This window comes from Prionailurus viverrinus, chromosome D2 (assembly GCF_022837055.1).
Source record: "Prionailurus viverrinus isolate Anna chromosome D2, UM_Priviv_1.0, whole genome shotgun sequence".
NCBI lineage: Eukaryota > Metazoa > Chordata > Mammalia > Carnivora > Felidae > Prionailurus > Prionailurus viverrinus.
In genome coordinates, this window is record NC_062571.1 from 15,939,929 (window position 1) to 15,952,009 (window position 12,081).

The 12,081-nt window shown below is 46.0% G+C and overlaps 1 protein-coding gene across 13 annotated transcripts in view; it reads left to right on the forward strand.

Annotated features, from left to right (window-relative positions):
- The window catches only part of SIPA1L2 (signal induced proliferation associated 1 like 2), a 226,220-nt gene that overhangs the window by 154,362 nt on the left and 59,777 nt on the right, over window positions 1-12,081 (forward strand). For all 13 annotated transcript variants that reach the window (XM_047825079.1, XM_047825088.1, XM_047825090.1 and 10 more), the window contains exons 8-9: window positions 4,556-4,713; window positions 10,978-11,554. In XM_047825079.1, coding sequence (XP_047681035.1) covers window positions 4,556-4,713; window positions 10,978-11,554 — 735 coding nt within the window. The remainder of the gene's footprint in view (window positions 1-4,555; window positions 4,714-10,977; window positions 11,555-12,081) is intronic.

Sequence of the window (12,081 nt, forward strand, 5' to 3'; positions counted from 1 at the left end):
AATAAATTTTTCTCTTCACTAATTCTGACTCTCAGAGACTTCTGAACCACATCCCAATTGCATTTCTTTCATATTGTACAGCCTGCTTCCCACTCCCCTCCAGAATTAGGTGCAAAATGCTTCTTCTTACTATGCTTAAAAAAAAAATATCAACAAACGAACCTGTTTGCACAGAGGCCAGTAGATCTGACTTAACTTTCTGCCACCTTTGACCAAGGTGTGGCTACTGGACCATTGTTTGCACTTGCTTTTAATTGTTGCCCCAAGTTAAAACCGGTCCTGTGAGGCCGTGAAGGCTGGTGATGGGATTGAGCATAAACCCTAAGGTTCCTATTTCTGCAGCATCTGGATGCTTTTTGCTATGGAACTGGGTGAAGAGTCACATTTCACTCTAATTGTCCTGTTTCACTGCTTGAATGAAGCATTGGGCATTTCATAGGATTGTGTGAATCTAACACAATATGTTTTTAATAAAAGATCTTTTTTTAATAAGTTTATTTTGAGAGAGTGAGCACAAGTGGGGGAGGGGCAGAGAGCGGGGGAGAGAGAGGGGATCCCAAACAGACTCCCGCACCATCAGTGCCAAGCCTGACGCGGGGCTCAAACCCACAAACCATGAGATCATGACCTGAGCCGAAACCACCAGTCAGACGCTCAACTGACTGAGCCACCCAGGCGCCCCTATCTAACACAATATTTATTAACTCAGTCTTGCAGTCGAAGACACGAAGGCGGTCCTCTTGGCACTGAAAAGTGCTTCACACGTTCAAAGGAGCAGTTAGCGCTAGAAGGCATCGGTCCTGCATTCCTGAGACAAATCGTGCCGTAGGGGGTCTTGGTCACCCATGGGTTTGCCTTCATATCTTGCTGGATTGCCACACTCTTTCCCCTTCCCGTTCCGGACTCTGATCGCACAGAATTTCACTGACCAATGAGAAGACAAACAGAAGTAACAACTGAAGAAAACTGTTTTCCTTTATATAAGAAGTTTGAAAAATTACTTAAGGTTATTTAATGTTTGACAAGATCCTGGAAAACAGTGAATATTTCTGTTACCCTTCCAGATGTTCTATTTCTTTTAGCCTCTAAACAAATTCAGGCATCCTGTTAATAGGCAAGGTGTTAATTTATTTTATTTTATTCTCTTGCAAAGAGCTTCAGATTTTACTTTGCTGAGGACTCTCCTTTTTCCCCCACCCGGCCAAACAGTTTACTGTCTCACCAAGTACATTTTGCAACCGTGGTTAAGTTAACCAGACTTTTACTTGTTTTTTTTTTTTTTTTTTTTTTTTAATGTTTATTTATTTTTGAGAGCGAGAAACAGAGTGCGAGCAGAGGAGGGGCAGAGAGAGAGAGGGAGACACAGAATCCAAAGCAGGCTCCAGGCTGTGAGCTGTCAGCACAGAGCCCGACGCGGGGCTCGAACTCACAAACCGCGAGATCATGACCTCAGCCAAAGCCGGACGCCTAACCGACTGAGCCACCCAGGCGCCCCTTAACTAGACTTTTAAAAACATTTTTGGCCCTGTTACAGAGCCAAAGAATGTGCTTAGGAAGGGACATGTTGTCAAGGGAACCAGCCCTGAAGTTGGGCTTTCCGTGTTCCTGTGGTGTGAAGTGTAGAATTGGACCCAGTCTTCCCTTTGCTCGAGGAGAAAATGGACGGGAGTAGCTGCCCAGTTTGCTGTTGCTCCCGCAGCAGAGCGAGGAGGCACCGACTAATGAGTTCGTGCCTGATTAATTTGAGAGGGCTGGCCAAGGTCAAGTTCAACGCAGCAGCCCCACAGGCAGGAAGGGCTACAGAATTCACTCTGTGGCCTTGGCCATCGTGACCGCCATCTTTCTGTCAATCTGAGAACTCTTGTGTTTCAAGGATATCGAGTAAAGTATGGTGTGAGCTGGGGCGCCGGGTGGCTCAGTCGGTTGAGCACCCGACTCTCGGTTTCAGCTCTGGTCATGACTTCCCAATATGTGAGTTTGAGCCCCATATCGGGCTCTGTGGAGCTCAGAGCTTGCTTGGCATTCTCTCTCTCTCCTTTTCTCTCTCTCTGCCCCTCCCCCAGTTCTCTCTCTCTCTCTCTCTCTCTAGATAAATGAATAAACTTAGAAAAAAAATGTTTTAAAAGTATGGTGTCAGCTGTTGTGTGTCACATTCAGCCAGTCTGGTGCACACGATGTTAGGTATTTAAGATCGTTCTTTTAATCGTTTCATTTGTTCCTGATTTCCCTGTTTGTCCTATTATAGTAGCTATGAATCCTGTATTTCAGTTATTGTGGAGATGAGGGAAGAACATCTTAAGCTAGTGCAATTTTCAGCTATTGATGTTTGGTTTAGAGAGTTCTCCTTCCTTCCATTTTCTTTTCCTTACGTGAAACGCGTATTGTGGTTCTCGTCTGTGTCCATCTGTAGTATGGGTAAATAACCACACACCGTGTAGGACCTAGTTTGCTACAGATTTTTTTCACGTGCGCCCCAAATGGCACATTTTAACTTACTTTGCAGACATTTTTAAAACTACAGATGGTCCATTGGGTCTGTGTTAAAATATATTCGTGTATGTTTCAATACTTGACCCAGACAGTAAGGTGGGCTTTTTTGTGCCTATGACTTTAGCCAGGCTGATTTAACTGGGAGTTTTTCAGCATGTGACTCGGTCATTTAACTGGCATGTAGAGAACTCGGGAAGAAGGAACATTTGAACGTTTCGTCCCCATGCTCCCAGACCTTTTATCGTGCTAAATCACAAGTCAGGGGCCTGACAGTGAAACCCTTTTTGTGTCTGGGCTTCAAAGGCTTTAAGAGTTGAACTTAATGCTCTTTACGGTGAGGTATGTTCTATAGGTGCCAAATAAATTTAAGAGCAAGCTCGTTGTCTTTATTATTGCTAGTAAAGAGAGATTTACTACCTGAGATTATCTCATTCCCGCAGTGACATCACCAACTCCTATAAAGATTATTGTATCTATTAAAACTGAAGATCACAAACTTTGTGAGCACAGATGCTATGGTTTTACTTGCATAAACTTAGAGAGGGCTTTTGTGTATGGATTTATCGACATACATTCAAAGGTGTGATCCCAGTTTTATTGCAGAGTGTTATGTGGCTGTGATCGCTTATCTCTATCACCCATTTGTTCACTCAGCAAATGTGTACTGGGTGTCGGCTATGTCCTGGACAGGCCATTAGAAACTAGGAAATCAGAAGTCTACGAGACAGGTCTCCTGCCCTTCTGGACATTATGACCTGATGCACAAGTCAGTCAACAGCACAGACGATGGCAACTAATGTACTAGAAATCGGCCTGGGCATCAGTCAGGGTGGCGTGCCAAGGTAGGCTTGTCAAGAAAGTTCCTTTCAGGTGAGGTGATACCTAACGAGAGCCCTAACTGAGTTGTCTAGGAGAAACTGGGGGTGGAAGGGAACGTTCTACGCAAAAGGAACATCAAAAATGAAATTGCTGTTAAAATGTTACTGCTCTGGGGGCTCCTGGGTGACTCGTTTGGTTAAGTGTCAGACTCTTGGTTTCGGCTCAGATCATGATCTCACGGTTCATGGGTTCGAGCCCCACATAGGGCTCTGTGCCTACTTGGGACTCTCTCTCTCCTCCTCTCTCTCTCTTTTTCTCTCCGCCCCCTCTCCCCCCCCCCCCAACCTCCACTTACGTATGTTGTCTCTCTCTCTCTCTCAAAATAAATAAAGAAACTTAAAAACAATAGACTGTTACTGCTCTGGGTTTCCTTCTCTCCTGCCACATTTGTAATTTATAAGATTATACCCCATTGCATTTTCCAGCCATTAATCTGGTAGAATTCTGTGTTTTCGAATTATATTTGAAAGGTTAGATTTCAGTTCATTAGTTTGAATATATTAGCCACCAAAATAATAGTGTTGCAGAAATGCATGTGGAGACACAGGCTAAGGCCCTAACACACCGGTGTAGGGCTTTTAGCAAATCATTACCCTCTCTCGGACTGTCTCCTTACTGTAAGTTGAAGAACTTAACATTAAAAAATCCCTGAAAGTTTCTGAGCTCTCGCGTGCTATTATTTTAGGGTAGGAAAGATCCAAGGTGAAAAGGAGAGGGAACGCAAGTTGAATTTTAAGGTAAAGGAATAACTTGGTTAGGCCTTTTTTTTTTTCCTAGACGTTCCGGACGCAGCCCATTTGGTTCTTCCTGTGTCATACTGAGGAGCGCTAGCTCCCAGAGAGTGACTCTGGCTTTGCGAATCACTGCTTTGACACAAAGATGAGGGGCGCCTGGGGGGCTCAGTCGGTTAAGCATCCGACTTCAGCTCAGGTCGTGATCTCACGGTTCGTGGGCTCAAGCCCCGCGTCGGGCTCCGGTGCCGACAGCTCAGAGCCTGGAGCCTGTGTCGGATTCTGTGTCTCCCTCTCTGCCCCTCCCCCCTCGCACGCTGTCTCTCTCGCTCAAAAATAAACATTAAAAAAAATTTTGTTTTGATGGAAAGACGAGTGAGTTGTGTATTTCTACACATCGGGTTTTTACAGAAAACCGTGGTGGTAACTCTGTGTGTTCGCTTTCTTGACCGCAGCTTCTGAGGAAAAGGCATATCGGAAATGACATTGTGACCATTGTCTTCCAAGAACCCGGAGCACTTCCTTTTACTCCACGAAGCATCCGGTCTCACTTTCAGCACGTCTTTGTCATAGTCAAAGTGCACAATCCGTGTACCGAAAACGTGTGTTACAGGTGAGTCTGCTATCCCTGATGCTTTATTCCGCGGGGTCTATTTCAACAGAACACCTTCTCCTGAAATATCTTTGTTTTGCAATTATTATCTCTAACCCCATAATTATCCTTTTTCCTTTTTCTAATTATATTTCCACTGTCTTCACTCAGGTAGTTTCTGTAAGAAATAATTGCCTCTTTTCCTGCTTTGAAAAATGAAATGCCTGAGCGTTCAACATTGTAGATTACACATTTCCTCAATTTCCCCTTAAAAACCGCATCCAGACCCTGCCGGAACCATAGCTTAATTAATCCCAGCCTCAGAGGTGGATGGCGTGGCCATTTCGGCTCTTTGCTAGCAGAAGTAGTTACTGCAGGGCTAAAACATTTCTTCTCCTCCGAGATCTTGGAAAAACTCCCTCCCCCAGGGTGCCTGAGACCAGGAATTGGCGCTTGCTTTGGTGATTTCAAAGGGCCATACGCGTGCGGCGCCCGGGTGGCTCAGATGGTTAGGCATCTGACTCTTGATTTTGGCTCAGGTCATGATCTCATGGCTTGTGAGTTCGAGCCCCATGTCAGGCTCTGCGCTGACAGCACAGAGCCTGCTTTGGATTCTCTCTCTCTATCTGTCCCTCCCCTGCTTGTGCACTCGCTCGCTCGCTCACTCTCTCTCTCTCTCTCAAAAATAAGTAAATAAACCTTAAAAAAAAAAAAAAAAAGGCCATACGTGTGCCTCAGAATCCCGAGCCTGTTTCTGACTATCCCTCCCCAAAGACTCGTGTACAAAGTAGTTACCGCTGGAAGATTTGGGGGTGTTGGTAAAAGAGTGGCTCTCTGACCTGAGTTTAGAACCCAGCCCCGCTGTTCGCGGTACTTTGTACGCACTGTTTTACCTTTAATTCCTTCCCTTAAAGTGGAGGATAATAGCACCTACATCCGCTTATAGAAGAAGCAGAAATTATGCAGAATGCCACCGAGAGTTCCTGGCACTCCCCAGAGGTTATTTCCCTTTTTCATCCTAAAACAATAAGTGCTGGGCCGCTGGGCCGAGGGCAGGGTGCCTGTGTGTGTGCCGGCCCGGGGTGGGGAGACCCTGAAGACTGTGAAGGGTGCTCTCCTAAAGGCAGAGAAGCTGGTCTGGGTGTTAGCTGTTGCCGGTACACGTCCCCGCCCCACGCCCAGCCCAGAGGAGCACAAGAGTCCGTAAGCTGGTAGTTCTCAGCCCGCGTGGTGCCTCACGGTCAGCTTGTTAAGTGTGGAAATTCTCTGGCCCTACCGTGCAGTTTGCGAATCCCAGACACCTGGGATGGACTTGAGCATTGGTGCGTCCCCCCGCCCCCCCCCCACACACACCCCGGTGATTCTTACTCACATCGGAGAAAAATGATGTTTTTAAAAAAGCATAACCTCCGTTCTGTCTAGAGGATTGTTTAAAACCAATAATGTTGGTACAGACATGATAAATTGGATTATTCTTCTGAGATCTCACCCAATGAATGGTTATTATGAAGAATAACCTCAAAGGAACCTTCCTAATGGGTTGGAAACTTTTTTTAAAATATTTGTTTATTATTGAGAGACAGAGAAAACATGAGCATGGGAGGGACAGAGAGAGGGGGAGACACAGAATCCGAAGCAGGCTCCAGGCTCCAAGCTGTCAGCACAGAGCCCGACGCGGGGCTCGAACCCACAAACCCACGACCTGAGCCAAAGTCAGACGCTTAACCGACTGAGCCACCCAGGCGCCCCACATGGGTTGGAAACTTAAGCCTACAGCTTTATGGAATTTGGTGTTATCTTATTGGCTGCTCTTTTTAGGTCAAGTCAAGTATTTTGAATTACTTTCCATTTCGTTTATACTCACTTCATGAGATGGTGCACGAGCACCAAAAACCTTAAGGAACGGTAATGTCTATTTTCATTTGTTTCAGGTTTTCTGGTTTTAATAAAATAACAAATGAAGTAATAAAATGACCTGGGAGGGATGTTGAAGCCAGTCTGGGACTAGATGTAAATCTTTCCCGTAAACAAAGTGGACGGCGTCCTGTTTTCTCTGACCAGGATAGCAGCGTGCAAGTCATTCAAATCTGGAATCATTGATTTTTAAGAACCCACGTTGTTATCACTAAATTACCCTTTGCTCATGAGATTCAAATGTATAGTCAGTAGAGTACCTCAAATTCTGGAAAGTGCCTCATAAACATTCATACCCACCATGCTTAAAAACTCCACCGAGTATTCCTCAACAAGTCTTGAATAATCTTCTTGAATAGTCACATCCATTCCATCACATTTTATGAAGCCACATTAACTCTTGTCACATGGAATAAGGTTACGGTGCTCACATTTTCCAAAAACACCTTCTAGGGGCCTTTCCTTTATTATCTGGTCCTCAAAGCAGACCAGTGACAAGATAAATTCATTAAGAGAATTTCCAAGGAAATGACAAAATATAGTCCAGGTCAACTGTTTTCCGAATTGCCGCGTCTTAATCCATGGACGTGTCTCGAAGGAGACCGGATGGACCGCACAGATCTCAGGGAACCCCGGCGAGTACTGTTTTCCCTGAGGAGCTCTGTGCAGGTGTGAGTGACAGCGCATCCTGGGTACCTGTGCTACCCCTTAGTGCAGACCGATCGTCTAGAAGTGCTGTTGGGTTGACGTGCCCTGGATGACAAGCCCAGAAACCTAGAAGGGCATGCTTTCACCTTGGAGAGGCAGGTCTGGAGGCAACAGACTTGCCAGGAAGTACTATTTGATAGTAACAATTAGCATAATAATAGCTATGCATGCATTGTTTCGTTTAAACTTCACCATGGAGTTTTGAGAATGGCACAATTGAAACTCCACTTTGCAGATGAGGAAACTGGGGCACCTGGGTGGCTCATTTGGTTGAGCGTCTGACTTCAGCTCAGGTCGTGATCTCGCAGTTCCTGAGTTCGAGCCCCGCCTCGGGCTCTGTGCTGACAGCTCAGAACCTGGAGCCTGCTTCGGATTCTGTGTCTCCCTCTCTCTCTGCCCCCTCCTACTCGCTCGCTCAGTCTCTCCATAAATAAATACACGGTCGTACATTACAGATGAGGAAACTGAGGCACTGAGGGGATTACATCACTAGCTCAGAGCCTCTCAGAAAACAGTGGAGCTGGAATCCCACACAGGGCACAGAGCCTGCTCTCCACCACTTGGCTTTCCTAAAACCCTTTAACTTGCCTATTAGGGAATGCTCATCTTTATATTGTTCTTCCGGGGGAGGGGTCTTACATTTAGGTTCGCTATCAAGGTATTTGGGGAAAAGAAGAAATTCTGAGACACGTTCGTGTTTCAACCCATTGGCAATTATCTAAATCTGGCAAAGGAATATTCCCCCGACGCCAACTGTGTCTGAAAGAATCAAGGATTGTATAAACTTCTATAACCAGCTATCTCTCATTGATCTCCGTCCCATAATATCGTAGTACTCCTAGAATCTCCAGACCTAAATTCTGGCTGCCTTTCTTATACAACTTGGTTCTTAGATTTTGCTTGATCAGGCACCATACATTGTAGGGGGAAGGTCCACCTAGATATTCGGGTCAGTAATTTGGGACAGAAAGAATTGCCCTCTACAAGATGCCTCCCTCTGTCTACTGCGGAGCCCCTAGCTTCTAGACTAGCGAAAGCTTTTTCGGAACATATTTAGATATAAAAAGTTTTCCCCGATGCTTTGGCTCACGTGCACGTCAGCTGCAGTCAGAGTTGCGGGAGATCCATCGCGCCAAGTGCAGAAAGTAATTCTGCAAGGTGTCAAATGAGATTGGGCCTCCTCAGCCTTCTGTGGGTAAAATTCTTCCACAAGTCTATGCTCATTACCAGAAGGAAAAAAACAGATCTAGGAGAGGTGATCACGTGAGCTTTTGGGGATGGCAGATCCCAGTGGGAGATAGGCCATGTGGGCTCACTGACGTGTAGGGAAGAAGCAACGAGGTGTGGTTACCCTCGCCGCAAGTCTAGACAGGTAGCTTTGTGACAGCGCTCTGGGAGTTAAAACGTGAGGACAAATGAATTTCCTGCTCAGTCTAGAACGTCCACTCTAAGCATAGTAGCAGAGGGGAGACGAGCCAAGTGTGAGGTTGGTCCCAAAGACATTCAGCCTCTACAGCATTTTTAGGGCCTTCCTGTGGGGACACGAGTCAAGTCTGCCCCATCACCATCTGGTTTGGTGCATATGCTGCCATCTGTGAATGAATTCGGTGCCTCTGTCCCAAGGGAGTGAGTCCTCCCCTCCCCTCTCACACCAGCTCCGGCCCCAGGCACACTGTCTTCCATCGCGCTGCCCAACCCCCCGGAAGTGACTCTCTCTCCTGAAGAGTGAAAGCAAAGGTGAGCGATGTGGAGACTGATCTGTTTAGAGTCTAGCCAACCACTTTCCAGAGGAGGAGCTCCCACCTGACAGTTTGGACAGAATTAGTTAATTCCTTAGTTCGCCACGTTCAGGGTTTTCTACAGTGATCAAGATGGAGTATGGATTGTTCCCTTTGTTCATCCCACCGCAGAAAGTATCCGCCCGGGCAGATGTGGGATTAGTACCACTTCTCGGATGGCAGTGGCTGCCCACTAACCCGGGCACAGATGTCATGGAATTCATTCATTCACCCACTCAGTGCTTCATTTGTGTAGTATCGTTAATTCACTCTGCATAGTTGATCTTATTCCAAAAAGGATTTGAGACAGCTATAGCTTCTGCCTGAGGTAGGCGAGCCTTGTTGGTTTTGACCTATTGTAGAGCATTGTCACCCTACATTTGATCTTTCCGGTCCGTGGAAACTCAAAATTTTACTCCCATAACACTTTTATTGAGATTTTCAAAACGTGGCCAAGTGAGCACTTCCTTAAAAAATGGGACACTTAAGGATTCTGACTCTGTAGGGGCACCTGGGTGGCTCAGTCGGTGAAGCATCCGACGTCGGCTCAGGTCATGATCTCACAGCTTGTGAGTTCAAGCCCCGCCTCGGGCTCTGTGCTGACAGCTCGGAGCTTGGAGCCTGCTTCGGATTCTGTGTCTCCCTCTCTCTCTCTGCCTCTCCCCTGTTCACGTTCTGTCTCTCCCTCTCTCTCAAAAAATAAATAAACATTTAGGGGCGCCTGGGTGGCGCAGTCGGTTAAGCGTCCGACTTCAGCCAGGTCACGATCTCGCGGTCCGTGAGTTCGAGCCCCGCGTCGGGCTCTGGGCTGATGGCTCGGAGCCTGGAGCCTGTTTCCGATTCTGTGTCTCCCTCTCTCTCTGCCCCTCGCCCGTTCATGCTCTGTCTCTCTCTGTCCCCAAAATAAATAAAAACGTTGAAGAAAAAAAAAAATAAAAAATAAATAAATAAATAAATAAACATTTAAAAAAATTTTTTTCTTAAAGAATTCTGACTCTGTAAAGTGGGATCATTGTGTCCAGTACCAGTGAGATCCCGAGCAGCCACCTGGGGATAATAACCTCACTTCCACTGAAAGCGTTGCTCTCTTTCTCCATGATGACCAGCTGCAGAGTTAGAGTACCAGCCTGGTGCCATCTGAAATTCTGGGTTTCCCTTCCCACTGATTGGTCCATTACCCCCTATCTAAGTCCACTGGGGCAGCCATGACAAAGTACCCACACAGAGGGTGGTTTAAACAACAGACGTTTGTTTCTCACTGTTCTGAGTCTGGAAGTCCAAGATCAAGGTGTTGGCAGGTGTAGCTTTTCCTGAGACCTCTCCTTGGCTTGCAGATGGCCACCTTCCTATTGGGTCCTCCTATGGTCTTTCCTGTATGAACATGTGTCCCTAGTGTCTCTCTATGTGTCCAAAGCCTCTTTAAAAGGATACCGGTTAGATTGGATTGGGCCCTAATGACCTCATTTTGACTTAATCATGTCTTTATGACCCTATCCGTAAATAAGATCACATTCCAAGTTACTTGGGTTCAAGACTTAAGCATAAAATTTTGAGGAGACACCATTCAGCCCATGACACTCCCCCCATCCCACCCCCATCGGGATACCTGACTGGCTCAGTCAGAAGAGCATGTAACTCTTGATCTCGGGCTTGTGAGTTTGAGCCCCACATTGGGTGTAGACATTACTAAAATAAATGAAGAAACTGAAGAAAAAAAAAACCCATCTACCAAGTTTGAAAAACAAAAACTAGGTATCCAGAAATTATATAACAAAAAGCTACCCAAAAAAATGGTGTAAGTTGAGAGTATGGGTATATATCACATTTCTGAAGGTAAGTACGATGGTATTACAGCTCATCTTGTTTCTTTTTTTTTCTTTCTCAGTGTTGGGGTGTCTAGATCAAAAGACGTACCACCGTTTGGCCCACCAATTCCCAAAGGAGTAACTTTCCCAAAGTCAGCAGTATTCCGGGACTTCCTTTTAGCCAAAGTAATCAACGCAGAAAATGCAGCCCATAAGTCGGAAAAGTTTCGAGCTATGGCCACTCGAACAAGGCAAGAGTACTTGAAGGATCTGGCGGAGAACTTTGTCACGACCGCCACTGTGGACACCTCTGTGAAATTCAGCTTCATTACACTGGGTGCAAAGAAAAAGGAGAAGGTGAAGCCAAGGAAGGATGCCCACCTGTTCAGCGTCGGAGCAATCATGTGGCACGTGATAGCTCGGGACTTTGGCCAGTCTGCTGACATTGAATGCCTTCTTGGGATTTCCAACGAATTCATAATGTTGATTGAAAAGGATTCCAAGAACGTTGTATTTAACTGTTCCTGCAGGGATGTCATTGGGTGGACCTCTGGATTAATGAGTATCAAAGTATTTTACGAAAGAGGGGAATGTATCCTTCTGTCCTCAGTGGATAACTGTGCTGAAGACGTGAGGGAAATCGTCCAGCGATTAGGAGTAAGTACAGATCGTGTATTTCCACCATCCTGAGGGCCTTCAGTCCCAGATTCATGATGGCGTCCGCCGTGGAAATTCCACCGCAGTTGTGGCCCCTCGGGAATGAATTACCATCTTGTGTGGATACAGAGCTTGATTTCCAATTCCATGTCTTTTGAGCGGTTGCTGAATTCATGGGTGCTGGAGAAGCGCCCATTACAGACGAATTGGAAAGGAAAAGTTAAACCGGCTTCCGAAAGGGAACACCGGGATGTATTTTTTAGTATCTGAAGGCACAAATATGGAGAATTGTCCAGATGTTAGGTGTGTTTGTGGAGACTGACGGGACAGTACCCTCCCAGAGGGGGATTAATGGGCTGTTGCTGTTGACCCTATGAATGAGTAACTCCTTTTTGCAGCTTCAATTCTGTGCATGTTGATACAGCAGGTATTTTCATTTAGTCTGCCTGATTAAATACATTATTAATCGCCAGCCACAGTTTCTTGAGGAGGAGGTTTTATAGAATTACCCATTAAGTTAGACTTAA